Raw genomic sequence first — 26,307 nt, 5'->3', positions numbered from 1 at the left:
TGATTCTAAAAGTCGGTATAATATTATGTAAAACAGAAACAAAACCTTTTGTGAAGATTGCTACATAAAGAGTAAAATCAAAAAACCCTTTCCCAAAAGAAAAGAAAACATATATTAACTTGGAGCAAGTGAATCGCTCTATAAATAAGTTTGTTTGACACCATTGTCCCGGCCCTGATATATTTTAGTAATAATCAAATATTGAAAAAACAGCAACGACTGTAGCAAAAGATTTCTGGTTTTTAGCCGGGTTTTATAAATCAATTATTTAATTACCAACTAGTGGTCGATTATCTGATTTTGTAATAAAGTTTTATCGACAAAACTATATAGCTGACTTTTATGTTACAAATACTACTTGAACAGGTACTTAGTAAAGGATTTTACAGATTGTTAGTTACAACATATTATAGAAATTAAGTTAAAAAAGAACCACAGGAAAATTTCTAATAAAACTTATATCGGTAGGTGCAAGAACCTATATAAGCATCAAGAAAACGTAAAATATAAATTATGTTAACATATACTAATATTTGTACAAAGACTCGGAAAATAAGTTGTTTATAGCCCTAATTTTTTCTTTCAGAGCTGTAAAAAAACAGCGTTAAGTCTGGTTAAATCAAATTAGCATCACTTTTGAAATATGGTAAATGGTTTTTTTTAACACATGCTTTTTGTTGTGTTATGTACAATGCGAAATATAAAAATTGTAAACATTAGAAATTAATTAATTTAAATAAACAAAAAAACAATATAAATATTATAAAATATATTGTATTTAAATTCGTTTATTTATTTATGTATTTGAATTTATATTAGTAAACTGAAATGCTCATGTCATTTTAACGTATGACTGGAATTTTGGAACATATTTCCAGATGACATTCATAATAGACTGAATAAAAACTAACTAACTCTGAAGATTTTAGGAGCATTGTTGTTGCTTCACATGTTTTCTTTAGTAAGTTGCAAGTATTTTTTGCTACTCTAAAAGAGAAAATTACGGCTTCTGTCATACTAAGACCCATTAAGAAGTTAAATTAGTTTTATTAACACTAACACATTCTTATTTATTGATTTTTTTGTTTTATTAATGTCTTTTTATATTCAATTTTCAATTTTGACAAATTGCTAAGTACTTTTATTTGAGAAATTTTTAAAATTACGGCCGTGTGCGATTTCGAGTAAATTAAGATAAAGTAAATTGAAATTTACTAGGGATTTTTTGCACTGCACTTATGTAAATATTTATTTATTTATTTATTGCACTTATTTATTATTTTTGGTTAAAAGTTTTCAAATTTTTTTAGTTATTTATTAAACATCATATAAAATTTTCACAATGACAACACCTTATTTAACCAATTTTTACTAATTTACCCTACTCGAATTTCTAGTAAATACCAACTATACCGCTGCCTTACTGACATTTTCTCAATTTTCTCAATATATCCCTCAATTAACCATTAATTTACTCAAACTCGCACACGGCCTAAATGTTAAATTAGATATTAAACTAAAAACATCTGGTCACCCCAAGCCGTTGTTTAACAATTGTTCTGTCACATTGAGCAAATTTTGATGCAATAATAAGAACAGGAAAAATATAAAATACTCAATAAAAACATTATGCTGTCACGACGGGTGGCAGCAATTATTGGTTTTCAAGTAAGGAATTTATCAAAGAAATTGAATTATATTAACAAACCTACGATGAAACAAGTGCACGAGGAGTTACTGCTCCATATTGATCCTCAACCAAAAATAAACATTTGTGCTGACATACAAGTGATAGTCAGAGTAGCCGATGTGCATGCATATCCCAATGGTGATGTGTTTATTGCAGAGCTACATGGCGGTCATGTAAAAAACTGCGGCTCCGCTATGAACATTAAGGTCAGTGAGGACGAAAAAGAAGTAGATGTTAAATTGACGAAACTTACGGAGGACACAGACTTCCATTGTGAGCTCATGGTTCCAGTTAGATCCAGTTTAAATATAAAAAGTAAAGCCAATTGTATTTTGTCCAACTTGCATAGCGATGACATATGTGTTGATGCAGAAAAAAATATCAAAACAACAGATATTAGAGCCACAAATATAACATTTAACAGTAAAAATGGTGATGTCAATTGTGCTGGTCTACTACTGGGCAACGAAACAAATATTGCTACTGAGGGAAATGGTGTAAGTAGTCATAGTTAAAATAATACAAAAATTTTTAACATTGAATTTTATAGGAAATTACGTTAAATAAACCTCTTGGTAACATGCTGAAATGTAGAACAATCTCTGGGAACATCACTACAAATTCCTGCTATTCAAATAGTTCATTTTTTGAAACAGATTTTGGTCGTTTGAAACTGAAAAATGTGCATAAACAATCCAAAGTTGTGGTGCACAAGAACGGACGACTTGAAATGAGTATGAGAAACTATATAAACGCTTAAAACATTAGGTTATTTGCTTATTATTTCAGCCGGCGTACATGGCAACATCAATTTACACATAAATGGCGGTGATATAAATTTACAACTTACAGAAATACATGGAGAAAGTAATGTGTACAATGTGGCTAACACAGAATCGATTATAAATGTGTCGGATGAAGTTGAAGCTAATACACATATAGCAGTGAAATCAGCGCTTATTGTATTAGATCCTTCGCTATCTCATTTGAATAGTTGTTTATGTCCAGAGAGTAAAAAGTTTTCTCTAAAACGAGAAGATACCAATCCAAATCAATTGAATGTATGGTCTAAAGGCTGTGTTAAATTAGGTAAAAAGTCGTGGACCGAAATTACGACTACATTATTTAATGTGTCCAAAAAATAAATACTAAATATTATTTTAAAGTACTAATACTTATTGTAATACAATTTAAATTTTATGTGTGTTTATAAACATTATTTATGAATTAAATATAAGCGTTAATTGTTAAAATTTGATTTTTTTTACTCTCCAACCTGCTCTATTTGATGCAACTGTTCTTTTACTTTATTTACGCATTCCGCAATACGTGGATCTGTGTTAAGCGACATTTCAGTTCGTAATAATACTTCAATTGTGTTAGTAGTATTTTGTAGAAATTCTTTCATTTTTACATCATCCATTTTTAAAATTGTTTCAGTGATAATGTCTCTTAAATTTTGCAGTAATAATATTTTCTCTTCATCTTCCTCAGGAGTTGAGCAATCTCCGAATTCATCAGACTCAGTTTCTATTCCGTCCAAGAGTTTCCACCAAATTTGTAGTATGCAGTCAAGCAATTGTGAGTCAAAAGGGTATTCAATAAACTGCAAAATCAGCACAGAAAATATATATATTAATATTTTATCATAAATAGAAATAGTATTTATATAAATAAATAGATTAGCACATGCATTACCTTAAGCATTCCGGCTATAGTTTCGATTGCATCAAACTCAAAAGTTTTTACTGGTAAGATTGGTTCTGGTCTTAGTAATGTGCTTCCTATAGTCACAAAGCAATCACATAAACTGTCTACATATAAACTGTAGGTGCTAACAGGTTCGTTTACGAATAACGTTAGTGTTTCCTGTATACTAAGAAATAGTGTCATTCTCCTTGTGTCCTTAGTAGTAAAATGTGTATCGCCTCTCATTTCATCATTCGTCTGCGGAAGTAAAGTTTGAAATGCTTCTATAGTACACTCTATAACATCTTCAACGTTTGGTATGCAATCATAAAATTTATTTTTATCAATTTCAGTATCTAACATCACAATATTTGACCAATTTCTTAAAATAGCGTTAAGCGTTTCCATTGTGGTTTCAAGTAGTGTATCATGAACAGAGTTATATAGTATATAATATATAGATTTTATAACGGATGCGTCTGGAAATATTTTGTATAACTCTAAAGACTCTTCTGTATTTAACTTACAAAGCATCGTATGCAGCAAACGTCCAGTTTGTATCAATGTCAAGACATCGCTGCATGCGAACAAACTTAATATAGTCGACAATACATCCTTTTTTTGTAAAAGTATTGCACAAGTATCTTTAATGCTACACATATTTGCTATTATGCCCACTAGTATTTCAATTAAGCGCTTATCATCTGAATTTTTAATGTATTCTGCAAATATTTCGAGCACTCCTTGCTCTAATAGAAAATTTATAACTTCTTGTTCCATTGTCATATCCCATAGGTAGCATAGCTCATCTTCAAATTGTCTATCCTTTTCCAGACTTTCTTCTAAAGATTTAAGTTTTAACAAAGTGTTTAACACAAAACGTGCACTGTACAAGGTGCCTTCAATGGCGTCACCAAGTAATATTTCATTATCCGACTCGTCAGTATCCACTTGGCTTGGATTGCAATTTATTACACCTTCATTCCCCTCGTTTGAACCGGAATTGTTGGAATTGGCATTGTTGACATTTTCAACTTTCACACAATTTTTATCGTCGTCAAATTCTTCATCAGACATTTTGTGTTCAGCTAAATAATTTCATAAATTGTTTTTAATTGACAGTTGGGAAAGAACAGTTTCTGTTTTTTATGTTTACGCAGTTTCTTGATTTTTTAAACTTGTCAATGAGTGACAGTTATGCACAGAGTTGTATTTAGTTAAGTTTTTAAAATGCAATTTTTAAAATTTTATCTAATGAATACAATGTATGGGAATTACATATATAATATCTTTAAAAATTAATGGTACATTTAGGCCTTGTGCGAGTTCGACTAAATTGGTGATAAATTGAGGGAAATAGTAAATTATGTCGGTATAGCAGAGAATGTTCATATTTATCAGAATTTGGAGTAGGGTAAATTAGATAAAAATTAGATAAATTGTGCGTTAGCCTTGTGAAAATTTTATAAGAAGTATAATAAATAAATAAATAAATTTTAAAATTTTTAACCAAAAATAATAAATAAGTGTAATAAATAAATAAATAAATATTTACAAGTGCAGTGCAAAAAATGCCTAGGAAATTTCAACTTACTTTATCTCAATTCACTTGAACTTGCACACGACGTTAAGAGTTATTTTTAAAAACATAAATTTTTTTTTTGATTCTGTTTTCAATATGATTATTCACAATAAAGTATGAACACTAATTATACACTCTTTCAAATTTATTTTCCTTCGCAGATTTATTTTCTCTGTGTGTTTATCAAACAACTATCATCTCGTTGCGAGTTTCTTGACACAGTGTATAGCAAATATGATAAAACCCAACCCCCAAATATATGTTCAGTAAAATAATGCAAACGTAATGTAGTAAATAATATATATATATATGTACTTCAACTTATACCATGTTTTTAGTGCAGCGTAATCAGCTTAAAATTTGGATGTTTTCATTGGCATAAATTGATTTATGCATGTGACACATCTTTTGGGTATCAAAATGTTTGTTTACATATTTCAATTATAACCAGATAGTATTTAGTTTTGTATTATTAGCATAAATTATTTTAATGGATCATAGAAACCGCAAAAAAATACAAAAAATTTTATATGTAATGTATGTGAATTTGTTTGCAATAAAAAAAAAATAGAACATATGGAAGACATCATGCAATGCATCGAAAAAGTGTAGTGTTTATATTTTTAAAGAAATTATATCTTTTTAAAAATTCTCATATCTGTCTTGTTTTTTATTGACATACTTTTTTCCTCATGTGTCAAATAACTCAAATTTCTATAATTTCCCTTTTAGGAAATATTATGCAATGTAACATTGGATATGTTTGGTATATTTTCATTTAATTTACTCTTATAGTACTTTCACACTGTTTCATTTAGGCACTTGGTCATTTATATTAATGAGTGAGCGTTTGCATTATAATAAGCTCATTTATGCAGTTTATAGAACTTTTATAACCTTTACTTAACAATATATCACAAAAAAAAAAAATATATATATATATATAATTGATAAATTGAATCATTTAGATACATTTTATATATCAATTACATATTCAATTATTAAAAACAAAGATTTTATTAAATACTTACTTCCTTAGTGCCTTTGTTCGCAGTTCAGCTGTTGTTTGTTTACATTTCACATATAAAACATATGATAAATATTTCAAATTTTGGTAATTTCCCTTATGGAAAATTTATTTTTAAAGGTTGCATTCGACATTTTTTGGCTTAAATCAGATGATTTATTGAAAACTATCTAATTTATATGAAAGATTTTTGTATGGTAAATCATACACATTAGTGGTAAAACCGCCTAAATGAGAAAGTGTAAATGTGCTATTAGGGTTATAAAGTTTCAGACACAGTTTTCTTAAAGTTCTCTACATAATAAAATAGTGTTGAAGCCTGAAAATATTAGTTGTGCACACATTTAGAAATTACTCTCTTTTTCTGACAGCATATATTTAATTGTTTAAATAATATAAAAAAAATGTATTTATTGAACTTGTTTTATTGTATATCAATTTCCATAAAACCATCTGCATTGGTCAAGTGTTGCATTTGCTTCTGAGTACTCTCTTCCACAATAAAACCAGGACCAATTAAACAATGTTTAAGTATTGAACCTTTTTTCACAACTGCTTTATGGCCAATGATGCAATTTTCAATATTGCAGCTAAAGAGAAAAGTTAGTAAATAACTATAATACAATATATAAGATATTATAATCTTACCCTTCCTCAACTAAGGCGCCTGCCAAAATCAAAGATTTATTTATAATATTTTTAGGATGAACAGTACAATTCGAACCAAAGACACTGAAATTTAAAGAAGTTTTCTCGGAAAGTTTTGCGTTTTCAGCAACAGCAATTTCTTTTGTTTGTGTTGAACTGACTACAGAGTTTGGTGACACAAGTGGATGGAGTTGCTCTCCACATAATTGTGACCAAATGGAAGATAGCTAAAAAAAAGAGAAAATTTGTATTAATAAATTCTTTACATTATATACATGTACGCCCTAAAAATATTCACCTTTTGATTAATGGCGAAAAAGCTAAGCGTAGTATTTACTCTGACTCCAATCTTATCCTTTGGTGCTTCTATGGCATAACAGCGCACTAAGTCACCATTGTAAGGTTCAGCACTGCGCGTGTCATTGTAGAGTGTTGTCTTTTGTATTTGTTGATCCAGATTGGTTTGTGGTATGAACTAAAGTGTAAAGAATTAATAAAAATAATTCCAAACAGATATAAAAAAGGTTTATACATTGAATATGTCATCTTCCTGTTTGTTGCTGACGCCAATTTCTGACTGTGTATCTGGTACATTGCTTACAGTTTTTTTAGACATTTGCTTTTTGATAATGTATGGTAAAAATTCTCCCTTTAAGGTGGTAAAATGATCTTTCTGCAATTTGTTTAATTTATATGTAGTAAATAATAACTCCACGTATTTTATATTATTTCATTACCTTAATAAGAAAATCCACAACCCATTTTTTTAACACATATATATGTGAATCAACCAAACGGGAGTATATAACCATTTTTTTATTTTTACGCAACAAATGTGCATTGACATTCATAACTTCATCAAAGTCACTTGTTGATGCGAGGAACAATAAGCGCTGTGAGTCAGGATGTATACCTATAAGATCACGTTCCGGCTTGTGTTTCGATTTTGGTCCCGGCACAGTTACATCTAACTCAAAACCACTCTTGAATAGTAACGCAGCAACAGAAGCATCATGTTGACGAAATTTATTAATCAATGGATACAAACTAACATTCGTCACAATATCGCATGTTAACACAATGAAATCAGATTTGATTCTATTTAAAGAAAAATATTTATTTATTTTATATATATGTCAATTAAATGTATACATACTTGTCGTGTATATAACGTAAACTATCAGCGGTGCCAAAATCATGGTCACTAGGTATGGACACAAAATCCAATTTTATTTTCAGTGGCGTTCGTTCAAGCGTTTGTTGAATTTCCGATTTTTCAGTTTCCAAAACAATTACAATAGCCTCTAAACAATTTTTGTTCAAATTTAAATAAAAATTCAATTATTTTGTTTGTAAATACCTTGAAAATTGTGTTGCTGTAGTAAATTTAGTGGAAACCACAATAATGGATACGGCCCAATGGGCAGTAAACATTTTGGTGCATTTCCTAAAACTTCCGGTAAACGTGAACCACGTCCACCTGCCAACACAATCGCTTGAAACTCTTGCGAAACCATAATAGTTTTTGTTTAAAGAATATAATGTTATTAATAGTGTAATATTTGTTTTATTTGACAAAAAAATATAAATGCTGCCGCACCATCTGTTTATGAAATGTCAACGTCAGCTGTCAGTGCCGAAATAAAAATGAGTCTCGAAGCAATGAAACAGGTGTGTGTTGAAGACTCGAGTCTTTTCTAAAGTATGTTGAATTTCATTAACTGTGGTAAATTTTGAATTAAAATATATTATTAAGAAAATTAATTAAATAATTTTTAATATAATTACAATTTTACAATTACAATCATAATTACAATCGAATTGAAGCTTTCATAATAAGTACAACTAATAGTTAACTGCAAAAGTAAATGCTTTATAAATTAAATTGATGGTGTTTTAGGCTGAAATCCTTGACAATAGAAATTTAATAATAAAAAATACAGTTAAAAATATTATATTGCTAAAAATTTTTTAACAAAAAAATCGTTGTTTTAGATATTTTTTACTAAAGAATATTAATTTACTGCCTATATTAAAGTGTGTAGGTAACTTGTAACTATAAAAAGTCGGGAGTACAATAGATTATATTAGAAATCTTTTTGAAACACAACAGAATATAATATATATAATATATATATATATATATATATATAGAGCACTGAAATTATTTACGAAAACTGACAGACTTACTAAGGTATGCAGATCGAAGGTTAATTATTGCTTAGTCTGATGAAGTGATAAACATTAATTCAGTCAAGGCGTAAAGAGGGGTTTTGAAGATACTTCGAGTTAATAAAGAGTAAAAGTGCTCCAGTGCACTGGCTCAAATAGTTTTAACATAAAAGAAAATATGATATATATAAAATTCGGAAAAAAATTAAGAAAATTTTGGGATAAAAGTGATTTTTCAAAAACGTTTAGTTAAAATTTAATGCAAAAATTAAAATATTTTAATTATAAAATATTTTTATTACCAAAAAAAAGAGAATTACAATTTTAATTTAATTAATTTATTCCATTGGATTTACTATTTGCACCAAAGTTCATTTAAACACAAATATTGGCATGTTGTGCTACTATAGGTGAGGACCAGATGCAAAGAACCACCTTGATAATAGGAGAGAACCAACTTAATAAGCCTATGAACGTGATGACTCTGTGACTAATTTTCAAAGATGAGAGTTACCCTATAGACTAGTTTTGGAACCTTTGTATATAAAAGGAATTAGATACACTTGTGAGGAAGATGTTTCGTAAAATCAATGATATCGTACCCGATCGTAACAAGTATTAAATGAGATGGAATAATTAGCTAGGTATATTTGTATGAACTATACCTCAACTTTGGTATACTTGATTAATTATTTACTTTCGGTTTGAAGCAACATTCTGTTAAGAAGACTTATTAGGTCTCCTTATCCAGTCAAACGCGGCTAAAACTCCTCACCAGGGTCTCTTGGGAGAACTTGATTTCTCGATCTTTTTTCACTTCTTCGTACATTTTCTTCCTTCAACTGCTTCTTTAAATACCTTTCTCTCTATATACTCGTTATCCATATTCACGATATAACTAAGCTTGCGAAGACGGTAATGTTAATTCGCTGAGTGACGTCAGTATTATGATAAAGTTCGCACATTTTGTGATTCGTACGAATAGGGTAGTAGTCACCAACTCGCAGAGGACCAAAGATATTACGAGGTATTTTTCTCTCGAACACTTTTAGTACTACTTAATCCTTCCATGAAAGTATTTATGTTTTCGGATCGTACGGATTGGGTAGTAGTCACCAACTCGCAGAGGACCAAAGATATTACGAGGTATTTTTCTCTCGAACACTTTTAGTACTACTTCATCGTTCTATGTTAGTATTTATGTCTTTGTGCCATACAGAAGTACAGGTAGAACAAGTGATCTCCAGAACAAAAGTTTTGGCGGTCAAGAGTTCTCTCCACACTCTAATTGTCTACTAAGTCCATAGTGGTAGTAGTTTTTCGTCTCATTTCAAAATTGACTCTGTGCTTGTCAGATGCTGTAATCAAGATTAATATAGTTAAGTGTACTAAAGTTCGTTGGCCTTGATGGCTTGTTTATGTCATAGAAAACTAGATACTGCTAAGGCCAGCACGGTATTAAATACGTCAGTGAAAAATTCAGTAAACGTTCTACGCATCTTCGGTGAGGGTACAAATGATTTAAAGGTAGCCTGTACTATCAACTGACGACAGCAAACCGCTGATTGGTTTGGTTGGTGGAGACGACTATACGTGGCCCAAGACGATATATATCTATAAAGTCCAACTAAGTGAGTAAATATTTATAAAATACTAAACAAAGGGATTATTTATAGTATTTGACGTAGTGAGTTTTTCGTTTTATTAAAAATACATAATAATTCTATACATTATTGTACATATTTATATACATACATGATAGTAAATTGGAAACATATAAGAAGTATACTCGTACATGTCGAAATTAAACTTAAGACAAGTTAAAATATAAATTTGAATTTGGGACTATTTAATGCGTTATGTACTCGTTATAGTTTGCGGCTTGTCATAAAAATAAAACTTAAAACTAATGGAATGATAAATTTTAAATAGAAATAAAATATAATAAATTTCACAGTGTAGACTGTTGTAGTTGGGCTATAAAAATCACTGAGAGACTACAACAAAGCGTGTCAGCGGTGACTTTTGTACGCTATTGTCAGTCAGTTCGTTTACTTCCTTCGCTCGTACAAATATTCATCTTCATAATAACGTGGGGTGGAGGTGGCAACAAAAACTTGTGGTCGACGTTGTTGTAGTGAAATGTTAATTTCCTCGGGAGTACGATAGACTTGTTGTTGTTGCTGTTGGAAGTGTTGTAATTGTGGTGTGGCTGTAAAGAATCTGTACGGCGTAGGCGTTGCTGCTGGTGCCACGGTCTGTGGACGCAATTGTTGGATTTGTGGTTGAATTTGTTGATGAAGAAGTGGTTGTATGGTGGTGGTAGGTATTGGTTTACGGTAGACAGTGGTTTGTTGTGGTGCAGGTTGATGTCGCACTTGTTGCACAGGCTGTGGTGTTGGACGTGTCTGTTGGTATACCGGTTGTATTTGCTGCTGTTGTTGGAAACCAACTTGAACCTGTAAAAAAACAATAATTTATGTATAAGTTTGAAAAATTTGAAATATATTAAGTGAACTGCTTAATGAACTTACAGGTTGACGTTGGTGATTTACACGTTGTCTTGGTGCTTCATCATCATCAACGTAACGATCGTTTTCATAATAATTTTCAGGGTAATAACGTTCAGAGTAACGCAACGTAACGTTTGGTTTTGATTGGTGTTCTTGTAAATTAATTGGTTTATAAAGATAATCATTGACTATATGGTATTTTGATGATTGCTGGCAAATATTTTCATTAGACGGTGGCATGCAGATGAGGTGTATCTGATGGAAGGTGAAACCTTCTGGACAGATCCATGAGTGACGTTGATTATCTTGGCAATAATGGAATACTTCACAATTTAATGATTCATCCGCATAGTAACTGTAAATATATTTTATTTAGCATCTTCGGTTCAATGGTGACATTTGATTGTATATAATTACTTACCCTGTAGTTTTGGTATTACAATTGAAACTTGATTTAGCCAATAATGTTGAAAGTCTGTCTGGTTCTTCTTCCTCTTCTTCAGTTTCCTCCTCGCTTGATTGTTTTTTACCAGGTCTTAGAAAATTGGTTTGTTGTTTATTATTTCTGCTTTGATAAACTTGTCGTGGTGCTTCCTCTTGATCTTCTTCTGATTGACTGTAGTCATAAACAGGACGTTGCTGTTGTCTATAGCCTAGATGAGTCTGTGCTTGTGTTTCAAAATCATCTTCTTCTTCATTTGCGTCAATTGAACGTGCTGAAAAGCCTTTGGGTGCTTCAGTAGTTGCAACATCCGCAGCAGCAGCTGCAACCGAACTACATGTCAGGTACGTTGCAAAGACTAGGAGTAAGAGACGTAGGCTGTAAAGAAGAAATAAATTATTTGTTTTTCGTTTTCAAAAGTTTTTGATGTTGAAGATATGGACATGGATATGGACATATGGATATGGAGATATGGAAGTTTATGTTGACATATCGAACAGTTGTAGTTCTTAAGTTCTTAATCCCATTAAAGTCTTTATTGCTATTGCGATTGTTTTTAGTTTTCACTGATTATTTGCTGGTTTTATAAGATTTACTCGTTTTTTTATGAAGAGCTTACGAACAGTAGTGAATTGCAACAACGAAAATTTTTATTGATGTGTTGGAATATAGTGCAGTTCAACCATCGGTACACAGGCACAGTGCCGGAGTGAGTATATGGTCTGCAGGTTTGCTGAAGTCCTAAATAGTTTTCATTTTATGTTTCTTGAATCAAGGCTATCCTCGATTCTAGCGAACTTACAATCTTTTTAAAAGACCAGAAATCGTTTGTTACAGTGGTGTGAATTCATTTATGCTTGTAAATAGTCATTAATGTATGAGATGTATGTGTCAAAGTGTAGGTCTGACTTATGTGTTTTTCAAAGTCTTTTTAAGTCATCTCATCTGTTACCTCATTTCTTTGTCTAGGAACCCAGTAAAGAGAGACCTTGTGATGTTCAATGTTCATGACATGTAACTACAATTCTCAATTTTGCTATTTTGAATTCGTTTGCTTTCGTTGCTTGCTGGTTGTCTCCAAAGATAGTGATATAAGAAGGATGAATTGTATTAATTTGTATGTTAGCCTTGCTGCTTTTCGATTGTGTAGATCTTAAAAGAAAGGCCTGAAGGACTTTGCAAGTATCAGGTAGTTACTTTAAGCTAGTTTATAAAACTCGTTTGCTTTGATAGAGAAAGAAAATTGCCAATAATGAATACATCATAATCATCTTTAATCATATTATATTCATAAAAATATTATTATGATTCTGAGCTTCACATTTGGCAGGACCCGAGTTCGATACCTGCTACTTGCAGTCTCAAAAATAATTATTTACGAATAATTAAATACAAGAATTATTTCCAAGACCACTGATGATGGGTATTTGGGTACTCGAAACAGCTGTATAGTCAGCAAAAATTCAATTAATTAAAATAATATAAAAAATAAAATTTTTGTTGTTGTATTTTACTACTGTTCGAAAAAACCTCTTTATAAAAATATTATACATATAAGTATTCTGAGAAATATCATAATATCAAAACAAACGAGATATCATTTTAGTTCATTATAAATGAAAATTTTGAGATTACCCTTTAAGCGTATTCCATTGAGCGATAAAATTAGAGTAAAGACTGTCAGATCGGGTGTGAATCAAAATTTATCCAATTATCCAAACCTTGTAAATAATCAAATCTATTATAAAAATTGCTTATAAATATTTTCTCTACCTGACTTTATTATCCATAAAAATAGTTACTAAAATTTAATCGATGAACGTGAGGCGCCAGAAAAAAATCAAATTCGAAAACCAAGTGGCATGCAATGGATTTAATATTCATTCCACGTTTCACTGTTGCAATGTCAAGAAATCAAATTTCAGGAAGATGAACAAAAATTATTAAAAGTACATATTGTCAACTATGTATTATTAGTGAGTGCTGCTTATAAGAAATAAAAAATATAAAATATTTCAATGGAATTTAAAATTGCATAAAACCAACTTGACATTGTCGTAATCATGAAATTATTGTACGCCTCATTGGGAGAAAGTTTGATTGTTTTTAAATGTACATTTCTTGAAGACATGCCAAATTAAAGTTTAATTTCTTATGCATAGGTTATATGGTAATATTTTATAGTTTTATTGAAATTTCCTAGTTAAACAAGCAATAGAAAAAAACAAACCTACAATAAAAAAACTGAAGAGCTTGTAGTATTTGAGTGACTTTATGGAACTTCGGAACTTCACGCATTTTGAAGTTCAAATTTGTCAAATGTTAGAGCATAGGGAATCTCCCAAAAATATATGAACATCATATGATGTTTAAACTTTTACTATTATACATAGTCATATTTAACAAAATTATGTCAAATATAGAAGAGAACAGTTGCTCAAATAACTCGAACATCTTCTAACAACCTTTCCAACACTAATTCTGCATCTACACTAGTCAGATTTTCGCAAAACTTTTGCAGACAAACTCAATTTTTTACTAACTCAATATATTTATATAAAAAAATTATCAAAGATTAGTCCATGTAGACGCTGAGTGAAGGTGTTTCATCTAACCCTGTGTCTACACGGGCATATTAAATTCTTTGAAGTCTGTAATAGTACACTACGCTGAATATATATGAGTTATTTATGAAAATTTAAGAGATAGTTCACGCCAACATAAGGACCAAACATAAGATAGTCTCCGGTTTCTCAAGACTGGTAGCTCCAAACAATTTCATTTAGGGTTTGGGGTATGTTAGGCAAAAACAAAGGATATGTTCTAGGGTTACCTTACTGTCAGGTTTCTAAAGGTTCCAGCAATCGCTCAAGTACTGACATTTAGCAAACTTTGATAATTATAAACTCTGCAATCCTACAGTGCCCTTTTAGAGTATTAAATAACGTTTCTGGTTCTTTTGATCAAAGACAAGAGACATTTATGCCGTTTTCGATTGGTAAATTTGGGGCAATTTTTTCAACATAGTTTCACATTTAGTGCAATTTTTATTCGCGATCGGTAAACCTCGAGCGATATCTGTAACTCTCGAGATTAATTTATAACTCTCTAGATATTTTGCCAGAGTAGCAAAATTACCCTAAAATTTACAGCAGTTTTATATGACTTGACAAGTAAAGTGTGATTTGATTCGACATATATACTTATGTATATGAAAAATATAAATTCCTATCAACAAAATCACAAAAATGTAAGATTACTCTAAAAACGTTTGACTGAGCAACAAAATAATTCTGGATTTACAAATCAAAAACGTCATTAGTGCATTTTTTTCGAATATGTACTTGCAGATAATACAGCAAATTATGCAAGTACTCAAGTCACGCCTCCTGATCACATTTTTAACATATGTATATTCGTCGAATTGTTTATATGTATCACGCAGAGGTCTCATCTATTTGATCAATTGCAAGGTTAGCGCCAATTTTGGCAATATTGTCAACTATTTTATATCTCTCTATGTCGTTATGTTCAGGAACCCAATATACACTTAGTCACAACTATGGATTAATCTGTTTATAGCCTCCTTGCATTGTTGAACATTTTTGGGGAGATACTACAAATACTACAATACTGGCTGTCTACAAAGAAGATAATGCTATAAATATTTGTTTCCTTCAAGCAAACATGTTCTACCGTTTTTCTAAGAGCAAATAATTTTGCCAAATATACAGTGCAGTAGACGTAAATTTCATGCTTAGTTCAGCAGAGTAGCTCGCAGCTCCAATTCTCCCTTATATTTTAGAAAAGTCTTTATAGATATTGAATATATTATGACTCGGTTCCAAAGCTCAGCGCTATTCTTTAATTTCGGTAATTATTTCTATACTTGTACGTCATTTATAATCATTATATCATTTGACTACTTCAAACGTATTTTATTTGACTATAATCCATCTTCTAAAGCCCCTGTTTAGTAATAATTGTTTCAACCTCAAAAATAGAAAGTTATTATATACTCAAATAATTAGGCCATGACTACTATACGGATGTGTAACATACAGCAAAGCTTCAAATACTGCCATAAAGCAATTACAGATAGCACAAAATCTGGCTTTAAGAAGAGTTATTAAGATTCATTGGTATATTAGGACAACAGACATGCATAAAGATCTAAGAATCGGCTCAGTGAAAAAATATATCAAGGACAGAACCCTAAAATTATTCACAAACGTCGATACGTTGCCGAACCCCGCCCTAACAAATCTTAAGTCCACCTCAGGACGCACAGGCAGATATGCTGATCTACGGTCCATCATCAGTTAAAAGATAAATAAATGATAATAATTCCAGTATAAAGCTTAGTGCGGGGATAAGCCACAAAGGGAATAAGCCCTTTAGCCATAAAAGAGTGAAAGTGCGCAATAGCACTAACTCAAACCACAACAACAGCAACAATCAAGCTAATGATATATCATATACATCATTTAGCGTGAACAGACAGCAAATATAAAGGTTAATCTACACAGGTTAGACTTTTGTAAGATTTCTGCTTGCATCTTCATTTGTCCACTTACAAATACGAATTTTAGTTTACAGACTATTATTCGAATATAATACTTATTTACATTCGAACATAAAAGTCTTGCCAAAATCTATCTAAAATCTAGATGATGAGTTATAGTGTTCGATTTAGTCCTACGTCTATACTGCCTTGACTTCAGCAGAATTTTTGACTGTATGTATGATGTAAGACTGTGTATCTCAATTTTTTACTAATATATACTAATTTTTGTTTATAGATGAAATTCGAAAATAATTTGTATGCATATTTATAATCTACAAGTGTAGATGATGAGTTATAGTGGTGAATTTAATCCTACGTCTATACTGGCTAGACTTTTGCAGGATTATTGATTGTATATATGATTTGAGATGATGCGTATGAGAAACTGTATGTCTCAATTTTTCATTAATATTTACGAATTTTTATTTATAGACTAAATTCGGAAATAATTTTCGAACACAAAAATCTTGCCAATGTTTAACCAATATAAACTCAGATTTAGATCGAACGCTATAACTTAGCGTCTACATTGACAAGACTTTGGCAAAATGTTTAAGTTCGAATATATAAAAATTATATGCCAAGGAAATGTTCGAATTCGAATATATTTTAAGGTGTCTGCGTAATTTGTAATTCTCCATCACTTTAAATCATAATTTATCACGCAATCTGTTCTTTCTCTTCTTTTTTAAACCCTCTCTAACCTAACAACATAGCTTAGTATGCCCTTTAGCTGGTTGTAGCTCTTAGCTAGCATTTGCAAACGCATGCGCAGCTGATATTATTCACCTGTGGTTCCTAAAAACATAAAAACAATAGTACAAGTCTGCCTTCGTGCAATCAATGAAACAACTTTATGATATGGGAAAATCTTCAAAGTAAAAAAGAAAAGCAAAATTACAAAAATACAATTAAAAAAAATTGCGCGGGAAAATTTATTTTTGTTTTTATTTTTGATTTGTTTCTACTTTTTTTTGCTATTTTGATGCACTTTTTGAAATCGAACGGCAGAAGATGCACAGATCCCAAACCTGAGGTAAAGGCAAAAGTACAACCGCAAGGCAACAATCAAACAGCCAAACAAACTGTTATGCAATTGTTTGGTTAACGCGGTTGTTTCCATGAATGCAATTCCCAAAGCAATACCACAGCAATCCATGTCGCAGTCGCAATTGCAGTCTCGATTATCTGCGGCACAAAAGAAGATGAGACCGAGTTTTGCAGAGAAATAAGTAAGCCAAAGTACGGGAATACAAGCGACTCATCGCTCATCGCTCATTGCCTATTTGCCTATGTGTGAATGTGTATCTGCGAGTATGTAAATAAATGGAAGATGCTACTTAAATCTTCTGCGCTTCTTAAGGCAATATTTTTAACTGCTGCCATTTAAACCGAACGAAATAAAACGTCATTTATGTCAAAATGTTAACAAAAAAAAAACAAAAAAAAAAAATTAACAAAAAGATTTTTTTTCAGTTTTTTATTTTATTTTGATTTGTTGCGTTGACTTGTGCTGACAATTGCAGAAGAACTTGGCAAATTTTATGTGGGCTCTGCACTTTTCCATACACAAGTACTCCCTGCCACTTCGTCACTTCTGAGCCCCTCCAATCGGCACTATGTGTTGCTTGTTTGTACTTCAATAAATGTAATAAAAATTTTGCTGACATATATTTTCAGATACTTTTGTGTTACTTTTCATACCAAATTAGTACAATATCACAATGATTGCTTCACTAATGAATGTGTCTCCAACTGCAACTCCAACTCCGGATGAATGTGTTTGCGTGGGCCTTTAATGGTAATATAATGATGAAGTAATGTGTGAAATGTTTACGCAATACCCCTAGAGATTCTTCAATACGTAATCTGCGTTAATTTTAAGTTTCTAGTTACTATTTGCTACTCACGACCAAAAAAACCTATTGAGGCTTCAAACTTCAAACAAAATGCAACACTATTTCGCAATAGACTTCAATTAAAAACAAATTTAAATCTATTTCCAGAGATTCTAAGATAAGTATAAATCTTTATTATCAAAAAATTACTTATTAATTATTACTTCAGTAATTAAATAATATCAATTATAAGCTTATTTAATTCAAAACCATTAAATTCGTTACATAAATTAGTTAATTAACACGCTTTAAATATTAAACGGACTGGCCGTAAGTCACGCATAGACCTATTGGTCCCTAGTTAGGATTGTGCCAACTAATTAATTAAATTAATTAATTAACACTTTTTAAATATTAAACAGACTGGCCGTAAATCACGCATAGACCTATTGGTCCCTAGTTAGGATTGTGCCAACTAATTAATTAAATTAATGAATTAACACGTTTTAAATATTAAACGAACTGGCCGTAAATCACGCATAGACCTATTGGTCCCTAGTTAGTATTGTGCCAACTAATTAATTAAATTAATTAATTAACACATTTTAAGTATTAAACGGACTAGCCGTAAGTCATGTATAGACTTTTTGGTCCCTACTTAGGATTGTGCCAAGGGAAGTTGAGTATGTACTATAAAATTAAATATCTTGGCAGTATTTTTTCAGTTTCCTCAATGTTCGCATTATGCATTATCCTAACTAGGGTTATGCCAAGGAGGGAGGCAATGGGGATTTACCAATTAAATTATTTGGCAGTATTTTTGCAGTTCCCAAAAGCATTATTAAAATATTGTCAAGGGGGTAGAAAGGTATACATCTATTAGTTCTCGCACTAAATACGTTATTGCTCTTGCGGTACCAGTTAGAATTGAGCCTATAAGCAGATTTTGTCATAGACATTTTTACGAATGTGAGAACACCTGAGATACAACATTTGAGAATATTGAGAAGATTGGAATTTTTAACTAAAACTGTTGGAGTTCTGGTTCTAGTATACACGCATTATACTGACTGGTTAATCTAAAAAAAATTCTTTGATATTAAATCCAAAAAAAAAAAAACAAATATATACAAGTGCGGTGAGTTCTTGTCCACTGTCAATAGAGCTCAAAGACCTCAGATAGCCGAACTATTGTAACATATTTCAAACTAAATTTAAAGCCATTAGGGTAACAACGAAGACGATAATGTATACGACGATATGATGCACTCACCTTCCGGGGCGCCGGATTGTGGTCAGTGCGTAGGCATTCCACTCCTTGCCGCAAAAAAAAAATAGCCCAATTGAACTGATATATTTTAAAACGTTTTTTTTTTGAAATTGAAATAAAAAAATATAAAAAAATATTTCTTTTAACTTCATTTATTATATACAATCTATTCTAAGCATGAATAATAAGTACTACTTAAGGAAATAACAATATTTGTCAGGCTTGTACGGATCTACCAGTGGTAATCACCGCGTTATAAAAAAAAAATGTAAAAAAATATATTAAAAAAAAATTATAAGAAAAATATATAAAAAGATATAAAAAGATGTAAATAATTTGGTCCATCATATATTAATACTACTTGTAGATTTAAAGTAGTTAATTTCAACTAAAATGAAACCTAAAATAAATAATTGGAACCAAGTTGTTAAATAAAATGGCTTACAGCATCACTAATACCCCTAAAGAGTAGATTATTGATTTGCTTTCATTTTTTGTATAGCTAATCAGTGATCTAAGTGTCGGTCAAAGACCTAATGACCTACCGACCATGTCTTATAGGAAAACGTGGTCGACAGGAAAATTGCACTTCCATGTTCAAAAGTTTTTTATAGTTTGTAAACATTATGTGTTGATAGATTAAATAATGTTTAACATGTACTTCCGAAACTCTCCTTACCGGGTGATATATTTTTTTATATATAAAAAGAATTGAAATTATTAACAATTGAATTGTATTATAAAAATAAATAAAAACATTTGTGGTTTTTTGAAATGAAAACATAAAATAACATTTTATGGCTTTTGGCATATATAATAATCACTTAATGTTCGTTAGCAACAAAAACATCAATGACTAATCGCTACCGTTAATGTTACGGTTAAGTTTGCTGAATCGAACTTATCAAATAGAGTTATTGAGGTCATTATATTTAATTTTTAAAAGTCAAAATCCGAACTTCAAATTACTTCAGTCTGCAGCAGCAGCCCAAAAAGAAAGCAACACAATCGATACTTTTACTTTCGTTCGAGTCCGGATTTGAAGACTGGCGTGTGCGCAATGTAAACCGTAACAAGTGCACGTAAGTACGGCTTAAGCTATTCAATGGAAATACCAAAATAATTCAAACGATTTTGTCCAATTATCCAAGCCATATTTATGTAATTTGAGTGGTTTTTTAGCGATTTGGAATGAAATCACAATAATAAGAGTAAATCAGAAAATATTATTAAATGTTTATTGAGATAGTCTTTTTAATATTTTTTTTTAATATTAGATATTTGTCGAGGCTATTATTTGCCTCAAGAAAAATTTTAGAGTAAATGAACCTCTTCAAAGATACAAGAAAGATAGCATAGTCACGTGGTAAACAGTCTTAATGTAATTCACAATATTACAATTTCAATAAAATGATCCAGGAACTATAGGAAGCAAGTCATTTGGTAACAGTTACAGGTTTTGTTGACTTTCGAAAAAACATTAAGCAAGGCTTTTCTGTTTACCAAACTATATACATATATCTTCGAGATCTTGAGTTTAATCATAGACATAGCATAACATATTCAACTATATGCGAGAACTTTTCTGTTTACCAAGCTATATATATCTGCGAGATCTTGAGTTGAATCATAGATATAGCATAACATATTCAACCAAATGCGAAAACTTTTCTATTTACCAAACTATGTACCTATATCTGCGAGATCTTGAGTTGAAACATAGACATAGCATAACATATTCAACCAAATGCGAGAACTTTTCTGTTTACCAAGCTATATATATCTGCGAGATCTTGAGTTGAAACATAGATATAGCATAACATATTCAACCAAATGCGAAAACTTTTCTATTTACCAAACTATGTACCTATATCTGCGAGATCTTGAGTTGAAACATAGACATAGCATAACATATTCAACTATATGAGACAAAATCCATTTAATCAACCAATATACTTTAATTATGATCATCAAATTGCTTTGCAGTTTTACATGAGGTAAATTATATATGAAAATAGATTGTGTAATCTGCGCAGTAGTTTTAAACCTGACGATTGAGGTTTAGAACCTCCATCTATGTGACCCTTTTTACATAGTCGAGGCATTTTCATTTAAATCTTTCTTTCGTCCTAGTAATTATCTATTCATATAGTATTATCTGTCTTTGTAAACGATTTTGTTTCATTCTTATGACATTCATCGTACTCATCGGAAATGTTCCGCTTAATTGAATCTTATCAATCTTATTGGTTTTCCTTTTATAGTTCCCATTTGTAACTCAGTAATTTTCATTAAAAAACGAAATCTCATGTTAAAGTCCACATTCATGCAAATTATTGCTGAGCTCTTTTGGTGCTGAAATTTTTAATAAAAGATAGGAAAACTCAACGCAGGCATCTGTATGCAATCTGGTCACTTTCCACTAAAAGCAAATCTAATATTCTCATTAAGATGTCCCGTAGAGATATTAGTCCTACGGTAACTTTACTTACAGGTCACTGCAAACTAGGCACCATGTTAGAAAATTAAAACTTCCTTTAAATCATACCTGTTGCAGCTGTGGGGAAATCGATGAGAGTGCATCTCATCTACTCTGTCTTTGCCCAGACCATGTATGGTGGCGACTCAACACTTTTGGAGTTGAGGACCCTTTCTTGAGAATCGTAATCAATTAAAAGACCTGACACAGAATTTTGAGGTTCGCCATTGGTTCTAGGTGGTTTTAAATCCTGAATTTTCCTCTATATACGACAACACAATGGGTCAATAGGACTAAATGGATCTCCTAACCTAAAGTCCACATTTTAGATCCATATACTAGAAGAGGTTGATTTACGATTTTGTAGACAAACTATTTATGATAAAATGTCTTTTTATAAATAAACTCAGTAGCATTCTGCAGATTAAGGTTTAAAAAAATGGTGTGAAACTGTGCTAAACTAAGGGGAAAGGATGGTGAAAAACATAAAGCGGGAGTTTCTAGTCCCTATAACTATTGGTTAATATTTTACTTTTTAGGATAAATGATCAATCTCATCTTGTAACCCGTGAGGCAGATACACCTCAGATTGAGGTTAGGAGAAATTCCTTTGAAGACACTGGATAATAAATAGAAAAAAGTGGAAGGTGATATAATTATCAGTATCTTCTTGTATAGAAAAAGTAATATTTAATAAAAATTTTTGGTATTTATTCAAGATTCTTTATATTTTCAACATATTAACTTGTAATTTATTAAATTTCAAAATTAAAAAAAAGACAATAAATAATAATTATAAAAATGTGAACATAGTTTCAAAACTTTTTATATGCAAAATAAATCTACTATATATAAAAATGAATATATAAAATTATACAATAATAAATTCTTTAACACTATCAACACGAAAATGTCACCTTTGCACTTTTAATAAATTTAAAAATATATTTACTGTCTATATTTTTTTATCGTATTTGTTATTGTTGTTGTTGCTGCTGCTGTTGTTGTTGTTGTTTGTTATAATAACATTGTTCGTTGTCTACTTGTTTGAGATACTCAAACTGCTCTTTAGTTAAACTTAACTAATTACGAATGTTCATAAACCGACCGACCTGAGTGAAGTGCATCTTCTGGCACTTCTCCGCAACGAATTTTTGCAAGTGCAAAGCGTTCAGTATCTTTATACTCGTATATTGGAGAAAAGTCACTACATTTGTATGTGACTTAATCGTGGCATCCAGTACAGAGTGAAGCGCAGAGTAGACTTGAGGCTTTGTTTGTATAAGACTTTTAAAATGCAGATGCGCTCTGACTTCAAATATCTTGTATGGATGTTTATTGCAATATTTTGCTGGGGGTTCAAATCAAGTTGGAGCACTTCACGTTTCAACGCATGTTGCGCTGTCATAGTGAAAGGTCATATGCAATTGCATATACTAAATTATCAGCTGACAGGAGTTCGTTGATGTTAATGTTTTCAAGATAAATTTATTTTTGAAAATATATTTACATATATGTTTAATGCATAAAATGTCAATAAGAAGAGTAATATATTTTAATTAAACTATAAAAAATAGTTCACCTGTAGCATATCATTAAAAGCAAAAATTATTTGATATGTAATCTACTATAGCAGAGAAGCTCTCTAAGTCGTATTATAAATGCATAATGAATTTTACATAAAGTTATAAAGACGTGCTCAATATGCTAATGCTATGTAAGACTGTGTAATACCATATTCTCACTTGTCTTATTTAGACAGTTTTGCTAATTAAAACCTTTCTGATAAATGAACTCATTATAATTAAATCAATTGATTTAAGGGGAATAATGATTTAAGGGAATAAATTTCCCAAAGGGAAATCACCAAAATTTGTAATATTTGTCACATATTTTATATAGAAAGTGTAAACAAACAAGCTATTTCTCATCCAGAAATCAACTTATGCCAATGAAAACGACCAAATCCTAATTTCATTAACATAAGTAGTTCTAGCTGCAATGGAAACATGATATAAACACTAAGACCATTTTCTTTCAGTACGAAGTGTTGTGCACCGTGAATATGATACACCGACATCATCAGATAATCTATCAACTGACAGACTGCAAAAGGCCATATGCTTCATGGTGAGGCATATATGTGGCAGTTCACTTAATATATTAGACTTTTGTATACTGACAATTCTTTTATTTCTTCTGATTACTCGCTAAACAAAAGCTCTAATTTCACCTTTTACCATTTTATGGTATTATTTTCTAATCAGCATTATAGAGCGAGTCATCTAATAAGACATCTTGACATGTGTTGCGGGGGGGGGAGGCCTGAAATAATTTTCTGTGTTATTGCCTGGATTGACAGTGTATTAGAAAGTGGTTTGGATATTCAAAACCATTTATCACATTAAACAAAACCACTTATGTCTTCTTCTTCGTATAAAATGATCAGTTTTGCTGGCATATAGAAATGAGCTTACTAGTTAGTTATCTAAAGAGACACCGTGACATGTGCTACAATCTCAAGAAAATAGAATTATCTGATTTGATACAATAATAATATCATTTTAACCTGGTATTTTTCTATATTATTTACGGAATTCATTTTGGATAAATAAGAAGGAAGGTTTAAGATTTTGGTGCAGAAATATTTGACGCAGACGACACACTGATGTCGGTTAGACTGGCATATTCTTTTTCTTTAGAAATTTGCTTGTGGCACAAAGCATTACTAAAGTCGTAGTTCTAGGCGTTATTTCTATTTGATTTTAGTAAATAATAATACATGTATAAAATAATAAAAATTCTAAAATTTTTTGGTACTAAGTTTATATGCGAGAATTATTCATTAATAATTACTTGAATTTTTAAATGTTATGGTTTATTTTATATAGTTTGTGGTACTTAAACGAGTTTGGGTCAATCAAAATATTTAAAAATTAGAAGGATACGAATAGCAAAGAAAAGACAACAACAAAAATTTTTATTTAATTTATTGAAGTTTGGTTGACCATACAACGGTGTTATGAGTATTGCTCATCATCAGTGGTCTTAGGAAATATTCGAATTTCTTAAATAGTTTATAGTCCGTATATTATTTGCTTGGACTGCAAGTGCCAGGCTTAGAACTCGTGCCTATCAAACTAGAAGCGGTGACTAATCGTGTTTATCCACAAGTAGCCAAGGCTGCACAAACTTTCAATGTTCGAGTTCCAAGTTTTTTGTCATTTTTATTTGTAAGTGACTTTTATCAAAGCAATAGCTATGCTTTTTTATTTAGAATAAACTTATACACTACAGCTTTATTTGGAAACACAAGTTCAACGAATTGAAAGTTAATGCTTGAGGTTACCTGTTTTTGTTTCAAAGCTAGTCTTTTGTAGAGACATCTGTTATGCATATATTTACTTACTATATGTAAAGCATCAATTGGGTGCAATTTTACAAACAAAAAAAACTGCCAATGCCAATATTTATATGGTTCCAGGCTTTTAATGAAGCAGAGCAATTGCATGGTAGACTTAATGTGGTAGTAGCCGACTCTAATCAAATCTAAGACACTCAGCTCTTCAGATGAAGATCAAAGTGTCTCTTGATAAGCTTTACAAATATCAAATGAGAAAGTGATTAGCATAATTTTTGGATTTGAAAATATTTGAAATTATTTAACAATCTATGAAGTCTGTAATGATTATACAATGCACATAAAATAAGAAATCAGGAAGGATATTTTCCTGATCTAAACCAGTATAAATTGTCATAACATTCCAGCTGTTTAATAGTAAAATTTTAAGTTTATATCTCGAATTTACTTTTAAGTTAATTTGCTTATTTTTACTAATATTATGTAATTTTATGAAAGGCTTGTATTTCGTTTCATATTATTTTATTTCTTTTCCTTCAAACACGTAGAGTTCATATAGTGCAGTCGAATTATCGAATTGCTTAGTTGGAACTCGCTTCAAACTTACTCCAGTTTGAAAAATAAAAGAAAATGAATTAAAAATATTTCTTGTAAAGTTAATAAGTAATGGTCGTTTCAGTAATGGTACGAATTTTTAGTTATTTCTTAACTCGGCATAACTAGTTTATTCGACTTAATAAAAAAGTCGTTAACAAAAATAGCATGAAAACTAAGTCAGTTGGCTACCAAGCAAATGCAAATACTTCCTACTGATCCACATATTCATAACACGCATTGTAGCAAAATAGTAACATGTATCATATATGGATATTTTGCTTATATAGTAAACAAAGTCCACAACTGTTTCATATATTGATTATGTATTTTATTTATTTCCCAAAAAAGAAAAAAGCTGTAAGAAATTGCATCACATAATGCGTTAAGAGTGAAATGATTGCACTCTCCATCATAGATAAAAATGTGTGAGCT

General features: G+C 30.7%; 4 protein-coding genes across 4 annotated transcripts in view; 1 reads left to right on the top strand and 3 right to left on the bottom strand.

Annotated features, from left to right (window-relative positions):
- The first annotated feature begins 1,523 nt into the window (after positions 1–1,523).
- On the top strand, positions 1,524–2,869 carry LOC119680165. The gene is made up of 3 exons (XM_038092856.1): positions 1,524–2,187; positions 2,241–2,424; positions 2,480–2,869. The coding sequence occupies exons 1-3, from the start codon at positions 1,630–1,632 to the stop codon at positions 2,833–2,835; spliced, it is 1,098 nt and encodes a 365-aa protein (XP_037948784.1). The 5' UTR covers positions 1,524–1,629; the 3' UTR covers positions 2,836–2,869.
- Positions 2,870–2,897: 28 nt separating this feature from the next.
- On the bottom strand, positions 2,898–4,536 carry LOC119680164 (protein saal1). Its single transcript, XM_038092855.1, has 2 exons — positions 3,389–4,536; positions 2,898–3,296 (listed from the first exon to the last, which is right to left on the bottom strand). Exons 1-2 carry the CDS (start codon positions 4,454–4,456, stop codon positions 2,955–2,957), a joined length of 1,410 nt encoding a protein of 469 aa, XP_037948783.1. The 5' UTR covers positions 4,457–4,536; the 3' UTR covers positions 2,898–2,954.
- A 1,853-nt stretch (positions 4,537–6,389) lies between these two features.
- On the bottom strand, positions 6,390–8,352 carry LOC119683938 (translation initiation factor eIF-2B subunit gamma). The gene is made up of 7 exons (XM_038097832.1): positions 7,997–8,352; positions 7,793–7,940; positions 7,374–7,734; positions 7,169–7,309; positions 6,935–7,111; positions 6,637–6,863; positions 6,390–6,578 (listed from the first exon to the last, which is right to left on the bottom strand). Exons 1-7 carry the CDS (start codon positions 8,151–8,153, stop codon positions 6,413–6,415), a joined length of 1,377 nt encoding a protein of 458 aa, XP_037953760.1. The 5' UTR covers positions 8,154–8,352; the 3' UTR covers positions 6,390–6,412.
- A 2,134-nt stretch (positions 8,353–10,486) lies between these two features.
- The window catches only part of LOC119685823 (transcription factor SPT20 homolog), a 30,521-nt gene continuing 14,700 nt past the window's right edge, over positions 10,487–26,307 (bottom strand). The window contains exons 2-4 of the mRNA XM_038100209.1: positions 11,743–12,141; positions 11,343–11,676; positions 10,487–11,267 (exon numbers count right to left, since the gene is read on the bottom strand). Of these exons, the coding sequence (XP_037956137.1) occupies positions 10,860–11,267; positions 11,343–11,676; positions 11,743–12,141 (1,141 nt within the window). The 3' untranslated portion in view covers positions 10,487–10,859. The remainder of the gene's footprint in view (positions 11,268–11,342; positions 11,677–11,742; positions 12,142–26,307) is intronic.

The sequence above is a fragment of the Teleopsis dalmanni genome, chromosome 2 (genome assembly GCF_002237135.1).
Source record: "Teleopsis dalmanni isolate 2A chromosome 2, ASM223713v2, whole genome shotgun sequence".
NCBI classification, from domain to species: domain Eukaryota; kingdom Metazoa; phylum Arthropoda; class Insecta; order Diptera; family Diopsidae; genus Teleopsis; species Teleopsis dalmanni.
This window is presented reverse-complemented; position numbering and strand designations above follow the sequence as displayed.